Below are 20912 nucleotides of genomic sequence, written 5' to 3'. Positions count from 1 at the left end.
TCCACTTTGGAAACAGTTTGGCATTTTCTAGTAAAAGTGACAGTGTGCATACCCTCTGGCCTATCAGTTTTACTCCCAGATATATATCCTAGAACCTCTTCTGTGTGTGCCCCCCACATATATTTATAAGGATATTTGTGGTGACGTGGTAATAGCCCCAAAACTGGAAGTAACCTGAATGTCCACCAACAGTAAAGTGGACACCTACGTTATGGTACAGTCATGGGATGAAATAGTATGCAGTATTAAAAGTGAACAAGCTACAGCTATACATAATGACATGGATGATTCTCACAGTCACATGATTGAGCAAAAGAAATAAGACAGAAAGAATCTGAACAGCCAAAGTTAGAAGGCTTGCTGGGGGTTGCATACCTGGGGAGAGGCTGCAGAGCGGGGTACCTGGGATCCTGCTGCGTGTGCTTGGAGGGGCATGTGAGAGCTTTGGGGTACCGGCAGTGGCCTTTTTCTTGAACATAGAGGTGATTGCATTGGCATTGGCTTTATAGTTGTTCTGTAAAACATGTAATGTGTTTTATACATTCTACCAGGTGTATGGTATATCTCATGATTTAAACAAAGGAAAAAGCCAAAGATAAGACCCTAGGAGAATAAATCGATAAAGGTTGTCTGGAGGGTGGTTTCTATCCAGAGTTAAAGTAAACCCATCCTTTTTGATCCAGCAGTTCTTCTTTTAGATGCCCATTCAAGAGAAATCCATGCTTATGTGCCCACGGAGGTGCATATGAGGTGGTTCATTGCAGAATTGTTTGTAATAGCAAAAAATTAGAAAACCCAAATGTCTATTACTCAGGGAGTAGGTAGGTATATTGTGATGTATCCATAATGGAGAAAATTTCTCTTTGATTTTCTTTATAAGAGGTAGAACTATTTGAACTTAGGGATAAGATCTTCAGAAATATGAATCTTACATTGTTAAGACAAAAAAGCAAGATACAAAATAATACATACAATATTATTTATGTTTTGAAAAAGCCCCACCCTGTGTATTTCTGTACATACATATGCACATAAAAGCATTGGAAATAGGTCTGGCAGAACACGTACCAAACTGGTATCAGTGGCCACCTCTGGGCAGGGAAGTGGCAGCAGAGATGTGAAGTATGGTTCGTTTTTACTCATGATATTTACGTACTGTCTGAAATTTTAAAATTAGAATATATTTCTTTATTGTATGTTAAAAATATATGTAAACTACAATGCTAGTAATAGTTATTGAAGGGTAATGAGTTTATGTGAGTTTTTTTAATTCAATTTTTCTCTCTCTATATTTATTGATATAATATTAATATATTAGTTTCAGGTATGCAACATAATAATCTGATATATGTATACACTACAAAGTGATCCCCACAAGAAGTCTAGTTACCATCTGTCACCATACAGTTGACCCCCTTCACCCTTTTTGCCTCCTCCCTTAATTCTCTTCCCCTGTGATAACCACCAATCTGTTCTCTGTATCTATGAGTTTTGTTTTGTTTCATTTGTTCGTTTGTTTTGATTTTCAGATTCCATATATAAGTGAAATCATACAGTATTGGTCTTTCTCTGACTGACTTATTTCACTTAGCATAATACCCTCAGGGTCCATCCGTGTTGTTGAAATTGACAAGATTTCTCTCTTTTTTATGGCTGAATAGTATTCCGTTGTGTATATATACCACATCTTATTTATCCATTCATCCATTGATGGACATTTAGGTTGTTTCCATATCTTGGCTATTGTAAATAATGCTGTGATGAACATAGGGGTGTGTATGTCTTTTTGAATTTGTTTTTGTTTTCTTTGGATAAATACCCAGAAGTGGAATATCTGGGTCATATGGTGGTTCTATTTTTAATTTTTTGAGGGACCTCCATACTGTTTTCCATGGTGGCTGCAGTAATTTACATTCCCACCAACAGTGTATGATGAGGGTTCCTTTCTTTCTACAACCAAAACTTGTTATTTTTTGTCTTATTGATAGTAGCCATTCTGACAGGTGTGAGATGATATTTCATTGTGGTTTTGATTAACATCTCCTTGATTATTACTGATGTTGAGCATCTTTTAGTGTGCCTGTTGGCCATCTGTATGTCTTCTTTGGAAAAATGTCCATTCAGCTCCTCTGCCCATTTTTTAATCAGATTGTTGTTTTTTGTTATTGAGTTGTATGAGTTCTTTATATATTTTGGATATTAGCCCCTTATTGATTATATGATTTGCAAATACAGTAGCGCCCCCTTATCCACAGGGGATGTGTTCCAAGACTGCCAATGGATGCCTGAAACTATGGATAGTACTGAACCCTGTATATACTGTGTTTTCTCCTATACTAATGGGTGGGTGGTATATACAGTAACAATACACCGGACAAAGGGATGACTCATGTCCCAGGCGGGACAGGGTGGGGCAGGGTGGGGCAGGGTGGGACAGGGTGAGATTTCATCATGCTACTTAGTGCATTTTAAAGCTTGCTATATGAATTGGTTTTTTCTGGAATTTTCCATTTACTATTTTTGGACTGTAGTTGACTTTAGGTAACTGAAACCTCAAAAAGCAAAACCACAGACAAGGGGGGACTACTGTATCTTCTTCCATTCAGTAGGTTGGCTTTTTGTTCTGTTGATGGTTTCCTTTGCTGTACAGGAGCTTTTAATTTATTTATTTATTTTTAAAATTTATTTATTTATTTTATTTATTTATTTTTGACTGTGTTGGGTCTTCGTTGCTGTGCGTGGGCTTTCTGTAGCTGTGGCAACTGGGGACTACTCTTCGTTGCAGTGTGCAGGCTTCTCATTGCTGTGGCTTCTCTGTTGTGGAGCACGGGCTCTAGGCACATGGGCTTCAGTAGTTATGGCTCATGGGCTCTAGAGCGCAGGCTCAGTAGTTGTGGCACATGGGCTTAGTTGCTCCACAGCATGTGGGATCTTCCTGGACCAGGGCTCAAACCCATGTCCCCTGCATTGGCAGGCGGATTCTTAACCACTGCACCACCAGGGAAGCCCCCAGGAGCTTTTTAGTTTGATGTAGTTCATTTGTTTATTTTTTCTTTTGTTGCCATTGCCTCTGGAGTCAGATCCCAAAAAATATTGCTAAGAACAATGTCAAGGAGCTTACTGCCTAGGTATTCTATGGTTTTTGGTTTTACGTTCAAGTCTTTAATCCATTTTGAGTTAATTTTTGTATATGATGTAAGACAGTGGTCCAGTTTCATTCTTTTGCATGTGGTTGTCCAGTTTTGCCAACACCGTTTATTGAAGAGGCTGTCCTGTCCACTTTGTATATTTTTGCTTCCTTTGTCACAAGTTAATTGACCATATATGTGTGGGTTTATTTCTGGGCTCTGTAATCTGTTATATTGATCTATGTGTTTTTATGCCAATACCATACCGTTTTGATTACTATAGCTTTGTAATATAGTTTGAAATCAGGGAGTGTGATATCTCCAGCTTTGTTCTTCTTTCTCAAGATTGCTTTGGTTATTTAGGGTCTTTTGTGGTTCCATACAAATTTTATAATTATTTGTTCTAATTATGTGAAAAATACCATTGAAATTTTGATAGGGATTGCATTGAATCTGTAGATTGCTTTGGGTAGTATGGGCATTTTAACAATATTAATTCTTCCAGTCCATGACCATGGAATATCTGTTCATTTATTTGTGTCTTTTTAAATTTCTTCCATCAGTGTCTTACAGTTTTCAGTATACAGGTGGTTCACTTCCTTGGTTAAATTTACTCCTGGGTATTTTTCTTTTTGATGCAATTGTAAATGGGATTGCTTTGCTGATTTCCCTTTCTGATAGTTTGTTATTAGTGTACAGAAACCCAATCAATATTCTGTATATTGATTTTATATCCTGCAACTTTACTGAATTCATTCATTAGTTCTAAGAGTTTTTTGCTGGAGTCTTTTAACGTTTTCTATATGTAGAATCGTGTCATCTGCAAATAGTGATGGTTTTACTTCTTCCTTTCCTATTTGGATGTCTTTTATTTCTTTTTCTCGCCTAATTACCATGATTAGGACTACCAATACTAAGTTGAATAAAAGTGGCAAGAGTGGGCATCCTTGTCTTGTTCCTGATCTTAGAGGAGAAACTTTCAGCTTTTCATCAGTGAGTATGATGTTAGCTGTGGGGTTGTCATATACAGCCCTTATTATGTTGAGGTACTCACTCTATACTTACTTTGTTGAGAGTTTTTATCGTAAATGGATGTTGAATTTTGTCAAATGTCAATTGAGATGATCCTATGATTTTTATCCTTCATTTTGTCAATGTGGTATATCACATTGATTTGTGAATATTGTATCCCTGGGATAAATCCTGCTTGATCATGGTGTATGATCTTTTTAATGTATCGCTGAATTTCGTTTGCTAATATTTTGTTGAGAATTTTTGCATCTGTGTTCATCAGGGATATTGGCCTGTAGTTTTATTTTTTTGTGGTGTCTTTTCTGGTTTTGGTATCAGAGTAATGCTATTCTTATAAATGAAGTTTGGAAATGTTCCCCCCTCTTCAGTTTTTTGGAAGAGTTTGAGATGGATATGTATTATATCTTCTTTGAATGTTTGGTAGAATTCATCAGTGAAGCTGTGTTGTCCTGGACTTACGTTTGTTGGGAGGTTTTTGATTACTGACTCAATCTCCTTTCTAGTAATTGGTCTATTCAGATTTTCTATTTCTTCATGGGTCAATCTTAGAAGATTGTATGTTTCTAGGAAGTTATCCGTTTCTTTCATGTTATCCAGTTTTTTGGTGTATAATTGTTCATAGTAGTCTTTTATGATCCTTTGTATTTCTATGGTATCATTCTCCTCTTTTCATTTCTGCTTCTATTTATTTGAGCCTTCTCTCTTTTTTTCTTGGTGAGTCTAGCTAAAGGTTTGTCAATTTTGTTTATCCTTTCAAAGAACCAGCTCTTAGTTTTATTGATCTTTTCTATTGTTTTTCAGTCTCTATTTCATTTATTTCCATTCTCATCTTTATTATTTACTTCCTTCTGCTAACTTCGGGCTTCATTTATTCTTCTTTTTTCTAGCTCTTTTAGGTGTTAAGTTAGATTATTTATTTGAAAAATTTCTTGTTTCTTGAGGTAGGTCTGTATTGTTTTGAACTTCCTGCTTAGAACTGCTTTTGGTGCATTCTGTAGGTTAGGGTGGTTGTATTTCCATTTTCATTTGTTTCAAGGTATTTTTGATTTTCCTTATGATTTCTTCATTGACCCATTGGTTGTTCAGTAGCATGTTGTTTAATCTCCACATATTTGTGATTTTTCCAGTTTTCTTCTTGATTTCTAGTGTCATACCATTGTGATTGGAAAAGATGCTTGATATAATTTCAGTCTTCTTAAATTTATTGACTTGTTTTGTGGCCTAACATGTGATCTGTCCTGGAGAATGTTCCATGTAAACTTGAGAAGAATGTGTATTCTGCTGCTGCTGCTTTTTGGCTGGAATGTTTCATATATATACATACACACACACACACACACACACACACACACACACTCACACACACATATATATACATGTGGCCATCTAGTCTAACAGGTTATTTGAGGCTGATATTTTCTTGATTTTCTGTCTGGATGATCTATCCAATGATGTAAGTGGGATATTAAAGCCCCCTACTATTATTGTATTGCTGTCAATTTCTCCCTTTAGATGTGTTAATATTCGCTTTATATATTTAGGTGCTTCTATGTTAGGTGCATAAATGTTTACAAATGTTACATCCTCTTGATGGACTGACCCCTTAATCATTATGTAATGACATTCTTTGTCTTTTATTACATTCTTTGTTTTAAAGTCTGTTTTGTCTGATATAAGTATAGCTACACTGGCTTTCTTTTCATTTCCATTTGCATGGAAAATCTTTTTCTATCCCTTCACTTTCAGTCTGTGTGTGTCCTTAGATCTGAAGTGAGTCTCTTTTAGGAAGCATAGATGAGTCTTGTTTTTTATCCATTCAGCCACTCTGTGTCTTTTAATTGGAGAATTTAGTTCATTTACATTTAAAGTAATAAGTATGAACTTATTGCCATTTTGTTCATTATTTTCTGGCTGTTTTGTAATTCCTCTATGTTCCTTCTTCTCTTCCCTTGTGGTTTGATGAATTTCTTTAGTATTATGTTTATATTCCTTTCTCATTATATTTTGTGTATTTACTGTAGGTTTTTGATTTGTGCTTACTATGAGGTTCACATATAACAGTGGCTCTCTCTCTCTCTCTCTATATATATATATATATATATATGTAACATGTATAAAATATACTATATTAGTATATATAAAAATATATATACTATATTAGCATATATAAAATATACTAATATATATTAAGTATATATATAAATATATATATTATATACTGCCAAATATATATATGGCAGTATATTTTAAGTTGGTAGCAACTTAAATTTTTCTTTTTTTAATTTACTTATTTATTTTTTGGCTGCGTTGGGTCTTTGTTGTTGCGCGCGGGCTTTCTCTAGTTGTGGCGAGCAGGGGCTACTCTTTGTTGCGGTGTGTGGGCTTCTCATTGTGTTGGCTTCTTTCGTTGCAGAGCACAGGCTTTAGGCGTGCAGGCTTCAGTAGTTGTGGCTCTCAGGCTCTAGAGTGCAGGCTCAGTAGCTGTGGTGCACGGGCTTAGTTGCTCCGCGGCTTGTGGGATCTTCCCAGACCAGGGCTCGAACCTGTGTCTCCTGTGTTGACAGGTGGATTCTTAACCACTACACCACCAGGGAAGCCCGGTAGCAACTTAAATTTGAATGCATTTTAAAAACTCTACATTTTTACTCCCCCCTGTCACGTTAAATGTTTTTGATGTCATATTTTATGTCTTTTTATTTTGAGTATCCCTTAGCTAATTATTGTAGTTAATTTTACTACTTTTTTCTTTTAACTTTCATACTAGCTTTATAAGTGGTTAATCTACTACCTTTACTATATATTCATCTTTCACCAGAGAGATTTTTATTTTCATATGTTTTCTTGTTATTAGTACCTTTTCTTTTCAGCTTAAAGAAGACCCTTTAATATTTCGTATAAGGCTGGTTTAGTGGTGATGAATTCCTTTAACTTTTGCTTGTCTTGAAAACTATCTGTCTTTCAATTCTGAATGCTAGCCTTGCCTGGTAGAGTATTCTGGGTCGGAAGTTTTTTCCTTTCAGCACTTTGAATATAACATGCCAATCCCTCTGGCTTTCAGAGTTTCTGTTGAAAAATCAGCTGATAATCTTATGGTGGTTTCCTTGCACGTACAAGTTTTTTTTTTTTTTCTTGCTGTTTTTAAGATTCTCTCTTTAACTTCTGACATTTTAAATTTTATTTATTTATTTATTTATTTATTTATTTATTTATTTATCTATGGCTGTGTTGGGTCTTCGTTTCTGTGCGAGGGCTTTCTCTAGTTGCGGCGAGCGGGGGCCACTCTTCATCGCAGTGCGCGGGCCTCTCATTATCGCGGCCTCTCTTGTTGCGGAGCACAGGCTCCAGACGCGCAGGCTCAGTAGTTGTGGCTCACGGGCCCAGTTGCTCCGCGGCATGTGGGATCCTCCCAGACCAGGGCTCGAACCCGTGTCCCCTGCATTGGCAGGCAGATTCCCAACCACTGCACCACCAGGGAAGCCCCTTCTGACATTTTAATTGTAATGTATCTTGGTGTGGATCTCTTTGGGTTCATCTTGTTTGGAACTCTGTGTGTCCTGGACTTCAATGTCTGTTTCCTTCCCCAGGTTAGGGAAGTTTTTAGCCATATTTCTTCAAATAAATTTTCTTCCCGTTTCTCTCTCTCTTCTCCTTCTGGGACCCCTATAATGCAAATGTTATTCTACTTGATGTTGTCCCATAGATCTCTTAAATTATCTTCACTTTTTAAAATTCTTTTCTCCTTTTGCTGATCTGTTTGAATGAGTTCCACTGCTCTGTCTTCCAGGTCAGTGATTTGTTCTTCTACTTCATCTAGTCTGCTATTGAACCCCTCTAATGTATTTTTTAGTTCTCTTATTGTATTCTTCAGCTCTGCAGTTTCTGTTTGGTACTTTCTTATATTTTCTATCTTTTTGTCGATGTTCTCATTATGTTCATCCATTCTTCGCCCAAGTTGGGTGAGCATCTTTACGACCATGAGTTTGAACTCTTTATCAGGTAGATTACTTATTTCTGTTTCATTAAGGCCTTTTTCTCAGGTTTTGTCTTATTCTTTCATTTGGAAACTATTCCTCTGTTTCCTCATTTTGCTTGACTCTCTATGTTGGCTTCTATGTAATAGGCAAAAGAGCCACCTCTCCCAGTCTTGAAGGAGTGACCTTGTATAGGAGATGAGCCTTATCGTTCACCTTTTCCCTAGCTCTTGGTTGTCTCTCAAACCTCTGTGATTGTCTAAGTAGCCTGGGTTATTCTTGATACGCTCCAGTTGTTGAGGATGCACCAAGACCTGTCAGTGTTCCAAAGGGAATGATCTCACTCAGCACCCAGATTCAGGCTGATTGGAAGCCAGATACTCAGGCAGCAGCTTTTCAAGTATGCAGATGTATACAGTCCTCTGGGACTGCAATCATAGACCCTGCTGACCTCCAGACTGGGAGATCTGGAGGTGTCTCCTGGGCAACAGTTGCAAGCATCGGGACTTCAGACGAGTGTATAAGCTCCTTGCTGGGAGGTACCAGTGAGCAGTGGTGAGGCCAAGGGAGGGTGCAAGAATGGTGCCTGCCTGCCTGCTTCCCTGAGAGCACCTCTGTAGCCCTTAGGTGTGTGGCAAACCTGAAGCCTATCCTCAGGTTGAAGCTCCAGGACAATTAAATGGCCCTTTTTCACCTGCGGACTGGGGATGTGGTTCAGTCTGCTGCATAGTGTCCTGGGTGTGATGTCCTGCCCAGAACTGGCTTTCTGGTTGTTGCAGTCCTGTGCCCAGGAGCACAAGCCCCTCTGGTTATCAGAGCCAGGCAGTCGAGGTGTTCCCTGTGTGGACTGCACTTGCCCACTGGCATTAGCAAGGTTGGGGAGGAGCGCTGGGGGCAGGGCACACCTGTGCTTGTAGTGATGTGGGAGGAGAGTGTGGAGCGGGGCGCACCCTCAGCTTTCCCGAGGCCATGTCTGTGCCTGTCCACCTGCGCCCCAAGGGAGAGGGAGAGTGCTGGCGTTTTCCAGCCCCTTTGTCCCCGAGGTCAACCCTAGATACTCCCTGCCCCGCTGGCAGATGCTTTAGGATTAGCAGCTGAATCTCCTTCGCACAAAATCCAGTCACCTCTCAAACTGCTGCCTATGCGCTGGTTCCTGGGGTGAGTCTGTGCACGAGCTCCTCAGCAGGAGTGCCTCAGATTCCCACAGACCCCGGGTCCCCTGCACATAAACTCCATTGGTTTCAAAGCCAGATGTTTTGGGGCCCTCGTCTGGCTGCAGGTCCCAGGGTTGGGGTACCCGATGCGGGGCACAGACAGACCTCTTGCCGCTCAGGAAGGGGCTCTGCCCATGAGGTCCTGCCCTACCGTGTGGGGCTTGGTGAGGCTGTATGTCTGCCTCTCCTCCCCACCTTCATGGGGCCCTCCCCCTCCTCCCTTGCTGTGGAGGAAGCCGCTCAGCTGGTGCTCAGTCCTTATGCAGTGGGTGTCACTTCATGAATAGTTGTGGGTGTGGTGTGCTGGGGGAGAGGTGAATTCAGGGGCTTCCTGTGCTGCCGTCTTGGACTCAAGGGCTCCAAGTGGTTCTTATTTCCATCTATTGGCTAATACACTTTTTAAGTTTAAAATTTTTTTAAACTTTTTTTTCATAGAACTTTTCACGTACACACACTCACACGCAAAAGTAGTGAGAATAGTAGAAGGAAACGCAGACACTCATCACCTGGCTTCAAGAATGGCTTCTTGTTTCATGTATTCTGCTCACATTTTTTGCTAGAGTATTTAAATCACATCCCAGGCATCATGTTATTTCATCCATAAATACTTCATTATGTATCTCTTACTGATAAGGATTAAATTCAGGTTCAAATTCTTTGGCAAGAAAATGTGGTGCTATGTTTATCGTCTGTTGCCTTACATCAGGAAGAGCATAATGTCTTATTGTTCCACTGCAAATAAATATATACAGATTTAGTGAATATGTGATTGTTTTCATTTGCTCACTCGTTCATTCATTCACTCACTTAAGAAATGTTTATTAATCGTTCTGTGTGCTGGACTCTGGGTTGAGCATTGTTCAGAAGGAAAAACCTCCCGGCCATAAAGTAACATTTGAACAGTGGTTGAATACATAACAACAAGAAGAAGCTGATCTGGGTAATTTTTTTGTTTTTACCTTTCATTCAACGTTTTATTATGAAAATTTTCAAGCATACAGAAAATAGGAAAGAATTACCCAGTGAACTAGCATTCTAGTTCTAGGGTTTTTTTTCTTTTTTAAAAATTTTATTGGAGTATAGTTGATTTTCAGTGTTGTGTTAGTTTCTGGTGTACAGCAAACTGATTCAATTATACATATACGTGTATATATATATTTTTTTATTTAAAGACAGTGAAATAGAGAGAAAGTCTTTATTTATTTATTTATTTATTTATTTATGGCTGTGTTGGGTCTTCATTTCTGCGCGAGGGCTTTCTCTAGTTGCGGCAAGCGGGGGCCCCTCCTCATCGCGGTGCGCGGGCTTCTCACTATCGCGGCCTCTCTTGTTGCGGAGCACAGGCTCCAGACGCGCAGGCTCAGTAATTGTGGCTCACAGGCCCAGTTGCTCCGTGGTATGTGGGATCTTCCCAGACCAGGGCTCGAACCCGTGTCCCCTGCATTGGCAGGCAGATTCTCAACCACTGCGCCACCAGGGAAGCCCACGTATATATTTTTTTAATATTCTTTTCCATTATGGTGTATCACAGGATATTGAATATAGTTCCCTGTGCTATACAGTAGCAGGACCTTATTGTTTAGCCATCCTATATATAATAGTTGGCACTAGTTCTAGTTTTCTCCCATTTTAACATTGAAAATTTTATGAAGCATATGGTTAAACAGCCAATAGGAACTTTTTGGCTTAGATAAATGATGAGTAGGAGGGAGATTTAAAAATCATTGCGAGTCTTTTTCCTGTGAGGAAATTGAACTCTGGGAATTGTAAAGGGATGTGTCCAAGGGTCACAAACACAGTGGGTTAGAGCAGAGTCATTTGCAGGAAAACTGCAGCCTCCACGTGTCATGGTCCTCTTCCTTGGTGGAGTTACCAGGTTTGGCTGCAGTGGACTTGGGAGATCTGTGGAGGCAGCTGGAGCTGCCGTGGAGTCATGATTCTGGGCACTGGGGAAAAGTGCTTCCCAGGTGTGGGCAGTGGGCCTGGGAGGCTCCTGCACTCTCTGTGGCCCGGCTGACAGGCAGAGGGCCCAGCTCCTGGTTCCGGCAGGTCATCTGATGGGCAGGTGCAGCCTCTCTGCGGAGCTGCTGCTGTGTGGTGGGCCCCTGGGAAGAGCCAGCCCTGCGGGGACTATGGGTCAGGAAGGGGCCGCCGTCTGTCGTGGCCAGGCCATTGCTGAAGTCAGTGCAAAAGCTCAAGCGTTGCTGAGCCCAGCCTGGCCTTTTAAAACCCCTTTTTCTTGAGATTTCTTTTCTTTCCGGCATTTTGTCTGTCTTGCTTCTCTTTCCTGGTTCTTGCCCTCACCCTCTGACTAATGATTCCCTGCCCACTTAAAAACCTCTGATGGCCCCTTAGGACCTACAGGACAAAATCCAAACCCCTCGTGGCCTGGCGTTGGGGACCCTTCCCAGTCCTGCCCAGGGCAGTGCTTGCGGCCTCATCGCCTCCCTTTCTGTCTCTCCTGTGCCCCACATGCTCACATTCCAGCCACTCAGAAGGATTTTTTCTTCATTTTCAAAATTAAAAAAAAGTTTTGATTAAAAATGTACTGCCCTGAGACCGTCACTGGTAGCATGTGAGGGACTGTTCTCCCCGCGTGCTTTTCTCTGCGGATCTGCACGTACACGCGCTTCTTCACAAGCTGGACCGTCTCACACGTGCTCTGCTTATCACGGGCACTTTTTAAAAACGAGTTTTGTTCTCTCTGCTCAGAATGCTGTTTTTCCTCGTGTGCGTTTGGCAAACTGCCCATCTGTCCAAGTAAGCACAGGCACTCGCTCCTGGTTGTGGGCTCCCGCTGGTCTCAGAATGTGCAGTTGCTGCAGCACTGACCTCATTGAGGGCTGTCTTTGTTGCCTGGCCAGAGAGTGCCTGAAGGGCAGGGCCACCCAGGACAGCGCCAGACCCAGCAGGGTCTCCACAAATGGGACTTATGCAGTTAACACACGACTGCCCGCCACCCACTGTGTCCATGTGTCTGTGTCTCTGGGCTCCTCTTCCCCTGACCTGGAAGGTCTCCCAAGGCACCAGCCTAAGTCTCTTACTCATTTTCACGTCTCCCTCTCATCCATTTCTATCAGCTTTCAGTTCTGTCCGACAACCCTAGAATCTAGGTGTTTGGTGCTCTGGCCTGTTAGGTTCAGCCCTTTCTGGGTCAGAGTCAGTGAGAAGGAGGTTTATCCCCCAACCAGCCTCCCTCCCAGCTGCGTTTCTGGCCACACTATAGCCAGTCCAGTTCCAAGGCGGAAACGCTAGATCACACGTTACTGTCCTTGTCTTCATTTGTGTTTATCCTGTTTTGATTCTTAGCCTTCTGGCTTGTATTTGTTGTACAGATGCTCTATGTAAAACAGGTCACAGTTCTCAAAGAAAATAGATCACATCATCCCACCATTGCACTCACCGGTGTTGCCGTGTTCCCACGTGCCCTTTGGGCTCCTCTGTAAGCGGATGGTGTTTACACGTAACTTTATATTCTCTGTTACTATTATTATTAGTGGTGGTAGTAGTAGCATTTTGCTTATCGTCTTCTAATTTTCCACTGCTTGGCTCCATACTTACTTATAAAAAAAGGTTGCTCTCATTTCTCCCCTCCTTTCCACTTCTGCTGCGGGGTGCCCCCCTTGCCCTCAGGCGTCAGGCCCGTGCCTCTCGTGCCTGGACAGCCGCTGCATCTCCCTCCTTCACCCCGCCCTGGCCTGGCAGGCCCTCCCAACATGGGCTCGTCTTCTCGCAACCTTGCAGGGAACCTGCAGTCACTGCCTGCTCCCTACTACATGGGGTGCACGTGGTTCTCGGGGTGCCCTCCGTGACCCAGCCCAGTCCCCTAACACACTTCCCGCTGCTCCCTGCACATACTCCCCCCACCCCCGATAATCATTCTAGCACTAATGGCTACCGTGCACATGGCACTAAGCGTGCGGAAGGGCCCACGCGAGGGCCCCGTGTAATTCCCACAGCAGCCCTGAAAAGCCAGGACTGATGTTATCTCTATTTTTACCGATGAAGCCAACAGTCAGGCGGCACCCGGCTCATTAGTGGTAGGCTTGGTCTTGAGCCCAGGTCTCGGTTCTGATGTGCCGCCTGTGTCTTCAGCGCTGCCGTCTGTCTCCTGCTGGGCTGTGCCAGCTCTCCACCCTCTCACCTGTGGTGTGGCCCCGCTCCCTCTTGCTCTGTCTGCAGAACTCCTCCTGGCTTGCCTGGCTGCTCTGCCCCCAACCTTTGAGACCTCTGAGATCGTCCCGCCTCACCTGATTGCTTTCTCTTCTGAATCCTCATTGTACTCAGTCAATACCAGTTGACCTAAGGTGTAACTGTCCTCTCTTTCCTGCGTTGCCCATTGAGACTGTAGCTTTGTGTATTGCATGTGGCACCTATCATGGGGCCTGGTCACCCCGAAGAGCCCCGTAAGAGCTGTCGGTGGCCGGTTCTTCCTGACCAGGCTGTGTTTCTTTGGGTGACCCTCTTTCCCTTTCCAGGGGACGAACTGCCCGAGCTGGACAACATGGCCGACAGCTGGCTGGGCTCTGTCGCCAGAGCCACGATGCAGACCTACTGTGACGCGGTCCTCCAGATCCCTGAGCTCACCCCGCACTCCACCAAGCAGCTGGCCACCGACATTGGTGGGTCCCTGGGACGGGTTGGGGGGGGTCAGCTCTGGCCTGTTGCATCCGTCAGGCCCCCTACCCTCCAGGAGCGTCGTCCCAGGTCTCCTCTCAACTTCAGCTCTGGGCTTGTCTGTGAAGCTTTGTTAAAAATGTGGACTCCCCAGGCCCCACCCCCAGAGATTCTGACGTAATAAGCCTGGATAGAAGCCTAGACACCAGTGTTTTGACAGTTGTCCCCGTGGACTCAGATAGCTGCCGAGGCTGAGAGCCATTAAGGGGCGCTTTGCCGAGATGGGTTGGGATGAGTGAGGCAGACTTGCGTGATGCCGCCTTGCCCCGCCTGGCCTTCTGCCCATCGACAGAATCATCATGCAAACTGACGTTGAATGAGCTCTCACTGTGCGCAGGCATGCCAGGTGCTGAGCCAAGCACTCGCACCCACTGGCTTACGCAATCTTCAAAACTCCCTTGTGAGCTCAGCGCCCCTGCCTTCGTCACACTGATAAGGAAGCGGGGGCACCCAGCCAGGGTTGCCCCGTGGTCTCCATCCAAGTACCTGCCTGCCCCCCGGGTCACAGGGGCGTGTGCCCACCTGCTCCTGCTGGCGCACGTCCCTGGAGGTGATGCCGCCTGCAGGGTGCTCTGAGGCGGGGGGTACTGCAGGCAGGTGGTCGGGGCGTCTCCCCAGCCTCTTGGTATCGGTCCATTGCCGGCCTGTTCTTTAGCTGGAGGCAGCTCTTGGAGCGGGCGAGGGACAGGGTGGTGGGAGCCTTAAAGATTAGCTCCTTGGGGACCCAGCCAGAGCTTTGCCCTGGGTGACCCCAGGCCCGAGCCAGCCTCTTGTTTTGCTGAGGAAGAAGTGGAAGTGAGGCCCTTTGCTCCAGGTCCCAGAGCAGTGAGTGATGGGGCCAGGCCTGGAACCCAGCTGCCCCAACTGCCGGCTGTGCTCATTCGTGGTCGGCTCTCAGCAGTTACAGGGCAGCAGCCAGCTTTTGTCATCTCACTGGGCACAGGTTCAGAGAAGAGATGAAGGGGTTCAGATGCTCGTCGGTGGTCCCTGTTAGCATAGGCGGGAGCATTGAGGGGAGAACCAGCGGAACTAGTGCGTGAGATGTGGGGGTGGTCCCTAGAGTTCACTGGTCCACACCGCGTTGCCCTCCCTGTTAAGCTGCCGTCCACATCCATCGGCTCACTCGCTCAGCGTTGACTGAGTGTCTGTTACGTGCCAGCCGTCGCACTAGGAGATGGGATGCAAGAGAGGTTTGGACGGTTCCTGTGCTCACTGAGCTTACGCCGTGAGGGAGTGTGCTTAGGGGCCGGGAATTTGCCAGGTGGTAACACGATAGAGAGCGGAGAGGTCTGTGGCAGTGTGTGGCCACCTTAAAGACGCTCAAATTAAACATTAAAATGTAACAAAACCAAAAACACTCTTGCTGTCTGAACAGAAGACGTCATGGTAGATGATGGGCTGCCGCTTCGCAGGTCCTGGCCTGCAGTCGAGGGGAACTCACAGTTTTATGGGTGAATTTGTGCCAGAGGCAGGTGCCTGGCTGGTTGGTGGTGCCCTTCCCGGGAAGCGGCTCGCTGGGACGTGAGTCAGGCAGCCAGGGCAGAACGGGCACCTCCTATGGGCTCTGCCCTGAGCCGGGCCTCAGAAAGAAGACACAGGGAAGATAGAGCCATGCCTGGAGCTCCAGCCTAGTCGGGCAGAAAAGATCAACGTGGGTGGTCATCAGAACATAAGGAGGGACCTGCCGAGTGACTCGTCTCCCAGTCCCTCAGAGCAGGAAGAGGGAGGAGCTGGAGAGCGCCCTTCCTCGGGCTCGGCCAGCCCTGCTGCCCAGGAAGAGGAAGGGAAGGAGCAGCCGATTACTGACCACCCGCGTCACGTCAGGCGCGTCCGCGGTCCTTGTCCCACTTCATCCCCCGAACATGCTGCCCGATGGGTACGAACTGCATCCACAGGTGGAAGTAGAGACTCGAGAGGTAGATGCAGTCACTGAGGTCACCCTGACCTCGGAAACCCGGTTTTCTCCTCCACTCTGCCGGCGCTGCCCGAGCTTGCCTGCCGGTTGGAGGGCACTGCTGCTTTTCAGAAGGGCAGGAGCCGCAGACCCTCCCTTGGAAATGCTCATCGACTTGGCCTGGGGGTGGGCTCAGTAATCTGTCCTAACTCGTACCCTAAGGGGTTATCTGGGAGGTGTGGGAACTGCGTTACACCAGGCCTGGCCCCCTGCACCGTCCAAGTCCCCCCTGTCTTCGGGAGCTGCTTAGATAAGCCCTGTGTCTCCTGACCCCTTGGGTTTTCCATGTCGTCAGTGGGGTCCACTGGGGAGCAGGGCTGGGAACGCAGGAGTCCCCAGGGTAGAGCTTCGGCTGAGGTCGGCTGGCTGGGCTGGAGGGCTGAGTGTGCAGTGGGAGTGGCGGGGATGGGGCGATGTTGGCAACTCCTTTATGAGATTAGAATTCCTGGACCCGGGCCGAGCTCACAGGCAGGTCTGACCCCCTTGGAAAAGCCCTCAGAGTGAAGGCTTGTGGGCTGAGGGCAGACCTGGCAGCCAGCACTTGGGGGTTGGGGGGTGTCTTGTCCCTTACCGCGGGGAGGCCTTTGGGGCTCGTCCTCTCGGTGCTGAGTCTGTCGAGCTGTGTCTGTCTGCCCCCACCCCACAGACTACCTGATCAACGTGATGGACGCCCTGGGCCTGCAGCCGTCCCGCACCCTCCACAACATCGTGATGCTCCTGAAGGCCAAACCCGAGGATTACAGACAGGTCAGCAAAGGCCTGCCCCGTCGCCTCGCCACCACGGTGGCTGCCATGCGGGGCGTGGACTACTGACCCCCGTGCACCCGGCTGATGAGAGGGTCGGGGCTGGAGTTCCGGGGCCACAGAAGCCCCCAGAATGGATTTGCTCTAAAAATCCGCCTGGGATTGGGCAGAATTTGTTTCAGAAAGATGTGGTTCATTTGTATAATCGAAAAAAAAGGTTGTAAGTTAGAGGTGTATTATTTATCAGGGAGGAATTTTCAGATGATTTTTTAAATGATCCTGTCTTGAAAGTGCAATTAATACATACTGTGAAATGAAAGAAGGCTGTCTTCTTTCCTCAGTGAATATTTGGGTGCTCCTCATGTGCTGCGCTGTCTGCACTGAGGATTCGGCGGAAAGGATAATCCCAGCTGGGTTAGCCTGCTCGTGCCAGCCCTCCGGAGGGGCACTGCCGCGAATGTGGCCTCTGAACCAGCCCCACTGGGCTGCCAGGGCCGTGTCTCTCTGGGTTTGTCATCCAGGGATTCCCACACATTCTGTCCCCACATCTTTGGAACCAGTTTGGCTGGCCCCGAAATTTGCAGCATCAGCTGCGAATCCGCACCAAGAAAAATATTTTGGTTTCTCATGTGGTGGATCACAGACTGTCCGTGGCAGGGCTCAAGCCTGGCTCCTGCCTTGAAGTGGGAGCTGGAAACCTGGAAGGTGAAAAGAGCTGCTTTGAAGTGGAAACCTCTTTGCAGTGACCTCTGTGCCAGTGTGGGTGAGAGCCACCAGGACAGGCTTGGTCTTGATTCCCAGCTTTGCCACCTTCCAGCTGTGTGACCTTGGGAAAGTCATTTGCCTCTCCGAGCCTCATTTCCTAATCCGAAAAACGGGGGTCATAATGGTACCTAACTCATAGGGTTATTTGAAGAGCCACTGAGACACAGTGGGGGCAACAGCATGTAGTAAGTAAGTGCACAATAGCTGCTAATTTCATAGTCCTCTAGCATCTGTAACCTACCTTCCCTTTGGGGGTAGAGGAGGGAATTACAGAATGCCATTTTTCTGGGCAATTTTGGCCCTGCTAGACTAATTTGTCACCCCTAAACGGCTCTAATGGGACCCCAGAGTAGGAATAGGACAGCTCTTATCTCTAGATCCAGAGGGGAGAGGAATGCCTGTCTGCCTGACCCAGAGCCTGCTTTTGGAGATGGGGCCATCATCCATCTTCACCCCAGCCCTCAGTACTCCCCAAGAGAGGGATGGCAACTGATACCCACGTCAGCCTGGTCCCCGTCTCCCGTCTACAAGCAGCTTTGGGGGCCAGAAGCTCCTTCCCGCTCCGCTTCAACACGTCTCTGAGCAAAACTTCTCACAGGAGTCTGTAAGGGGCTGCCCGCTGTAGATACACCCCGGGATGGCCAGGCAGCATCTCCCATCCTCAGTCAAAGTGGTCGGTTCAGAATGAGCATGTGGCCCAGGCCGATCCAGATGAGCCTCACTGTGGAGGCTTTTGCTGGGACACTGTGAAGGAAAAGCTTTCTTCCTGCTGTGGTTGCTGAGCTGAGGGAATGGAGTCTGGGACTGTGGAGGGAGGAGCGGCATATGAAGAGAAACCGTTTGAGAGGGATATCAACACAGAAGAAAATAGAGCCTGCAGCTGAACCCCTGGATACAGCCGTGCTTGAAATCCCTGCACTTTAATTATAAGAACCAATGAATTCCCCTTTTAGCTCAAGTTCAAATTAACTTGTGACCAAAGGGCTGGCAAATGGAGTTAGATAATAATCATTGCTCTGCCTGCCCCAGAGCCTCAGATCAGATAATAAATATGAAAGCCCTGGGCTTCTCTGAGGAACTGGTATTCTTATGACCAGGAGTCTCGCCTTTGTCACTTACAAGAATAGCAATCTAGTCTAGCACCTTACTCTACCTCTCCAAGCGTCAGTTTATTTACTTGTAAAATGGCATGATCATATTTCTCAGTGGTTATGAGAATTCAATGAAATAAGACTTATAAACTACTTGGCTTGGTGCCTGGCATGTCGTAAGTGTTTGATACAATAGAGCCACTGTTTAAAAACAACAAATGATAATAGTGAGTGTGGTGACAACAACCACCATTGCTATTGATAAAAGTCCTAGTCATAGTAGTAAGTGCGGTAATTACCAAGAATTGAGACTCCAGCGTACAGACTCGCCGGGCCCTGAGCTCAGAAACCCGGCTTCCCCAAGGCCTGCCCCACTCAGTCCCTAGCAATGCTGCCTTTGGCTGGAGTGGCATCAGCCTGTGACACCTCCTTCCTCCACAGGTGCCATCGTGGGCACTTAATGGGAGGACCCAGGTGTTCTAGACCAGCAGGGCTGGGATGCCCTGGTCCCAGGGTCTGAAGCGAGAGCTCCTTCACCACCAGGGCCAGCAGGTGACAGCAGGGCCCTGCAGTGGTCAACCGTCTGCAGCTGCCAGACCACATTCTTCTTTGATAACAGCTCCCTGATCTCTCTTTGGGAAGCCATTAGGGTTGCCATATTTAGCAATTAAAAATACAGGAAGCTCAGTTAAATTTGAATTTCAGAAAAACAGTGAATGATTTATTAATATGCCCCCAATATTACATGGATGTACGTCTACTAAAAAATTAATTTGCTGTTTATCTAAAGTTCCAGTTTAACTTGGTGGCCTATATTTTATCCAGCACCCCTAAGAGCCATGTCCCCACCACCCTCAGACCATGTGATTCTGCTGGGGGCCAACTGGCCTCAGGTATGGGCAGGGTCTGACCAATCCCAGCAGCCTGCCAGTTGGGCACACTGATTGGCTCAGAGACAGGCATGTGACCCACTCAGTGACCAGTGAGAGTCTGCCTGGGAACTTGCTGTGACAGCTGGGAAAGAGGTGCTCTGTCCTAGCTGAGTTTGGAGTTGCAGATGGCCCTTTGCTGCTGTCAAGTAAGGACAGCCTGCCTGGGAAGGCAGAGAGAACAGACATCACTTGAGCTGCTGGAGATGCTTTTGCTTAAGCCAGTTTTGAGTATTTCTCCCATCTTACCTCTCTTTCTCTCTCTCTTGATTCTTGCAACCCAAAGAAACAAGTTGGACGACACTGAAAAAGGCATAAAGCCACTGTTTCAGGCAGGGACAACTTGAAAGAAACTTTAAAAACCACCAGCTTGGACCTTTCTCTGGCCAGGCCTCTGCTCTCAAGTTGTTATGGACGCCCTTCCACCCCCAGAGATGCATCAGGGCGCTCTGGCTGCCCGGACAAAGAACAAAGCTAGACTCCGTGTTTTCTACTTTTATTTTCCAGAACAAAACATGTGCCACCTGGCAGGGCCTCTGACGCCTGCTGTCCACCAAAGCTGCCCTCACTAAACCCATTCACAAGGTCACAAGCGTGCTGCCTGTTCATCTCTGGGGCAGACGGTGAGCGGCCCTGGGAGGGAAGTGGCCTGCCTCCAGGGGAAGATGCTTCGGGTCTTGGAGCCTGGCTGGGGGCATCCCAGGCCAAGGATTGGGTCAGCTTGGAGGGTGCGGGCAGGAACACAATTCCCACGTCCGTACCAGCACCGTTACTCCACGGAGCCCTCGGCCTGGGACTGGCCAGGAGCTGCTGGCTCTCTGTAGAGGGACCTGGACTCTGGCCTTGGCCACCTACTGTCCCGGGCCTGTGGAGAGGGCATCATAAAATGCGGCCTTGGGCAACGGTCTCCACGGCTCAGGTCCGAATTCCTGGGCTGCCCGGGATGGGCAGGGTCTAGATGGCATCGCCCTCATTGTCAGACTCGATGACGTCCAGTGGCTGCAGACGCAAGGAGTCGTAGTTGGGGGGTGGGGTGCCTGGGATGGGCGGGGTCTGCTCATGGGGGTGGGGCCCAGCATCGGGGCCGTGTGTGGCCGTGTCAGGCTGGAAGCCAAAGTTGGTGTGGGCCTCCACCAGCTCAGCCACGGTGGGCGGCGGGCCATCGTAGCAGGCCTGGGCCCGCCTCTGCCGCAGGCTCTTGGCGAGGGCCACCAGCCTGATGATGGTGATCCACACGAAGTCGATGATGATCTCCCCGAACTCGATGAGGCACAGCACCGAGCCGCCCATCCAGAAGCCAAACTGTCCTCCCAGATTTGAGAGCAGCCAGACGATCTGTGGGGAGCAGGAGACTGAGGGCCTGGCCGGGGAAGGGGGGCTGGTCGGGCCACAGATTCCTGCCTCAAG

At 46.9% G+C, this 20912-nt stretch overlaps 2 protein-coding genes across 3 annotated transcripts in view; one reads left to right on the top strand and one right to left on the bottom strand.

The window, feature by feature from the left end:
* COG7 (component of oligomeric golgi complex 7) overlaps positions 1-17735 on the top strand; it is a 78348-nt gene extending 60613 nt beyond the window's left edge. Inside the window, exons 16-17 of one of the 2 annotated variants that reach the window (XM_036826762.1) lie at positions 13824-13967; positions 16623-17039. In XM_036826762.1, the coding sequence (XP_036682657.1) occupies positions 13824-13967; positions 16623-16789 (311 nt within the window). In that variant the 3' untranslated portion in view covers positions 16790-17039. Of the gene's footprint in view, positions 1-13823; positions 13968-16622 lie in introns of both variants that reach the window. The other variant, XM_036826763.1, reaches the window with a different exon arrangement.
* Positions 17736-19318: 1583 nt separating this feature from the next.
* Positions 19319-20912, bottom strand: part of SCNN1B (sodium channel epithelial 1 subunit beta) — a 76373-nt gene continuing 74779 nt past the window's right edge. Inside the window, exon 13 of the mRNA XM_036827039.1 lies at positions 19319-20840. Coding sequence (XP_036682934.1) covers positions 20460-20840 — 381 coding nt within the window. The 3' untranslated portion in view covers positions 19319-20459. The remainder of the gene's footprint in view (positions 20841-20912) is intronic.

This window comes from Balaenoptera musculus, chromosome 15 (genome assembly GCF_009873245.2).
Source record: "Balaenoptera musculus isolate JJ_BM4_2016_0621 chromosome 15, mBalMus1.pri.v3, whole genome shotgun sequence".
Taxonomy (NCBI): domain Eukaryota; kingdom Metazoa; phylum Chordata; class Mammalia; order Artiodactyla; family Balaenopteridae; genus Balaenoptera; species Balaenoptera musculus.
Note: the sequence above shows the minus strand (reverse complement) of the source record. Positions and strands in the feature narration are given on the sequence as shown.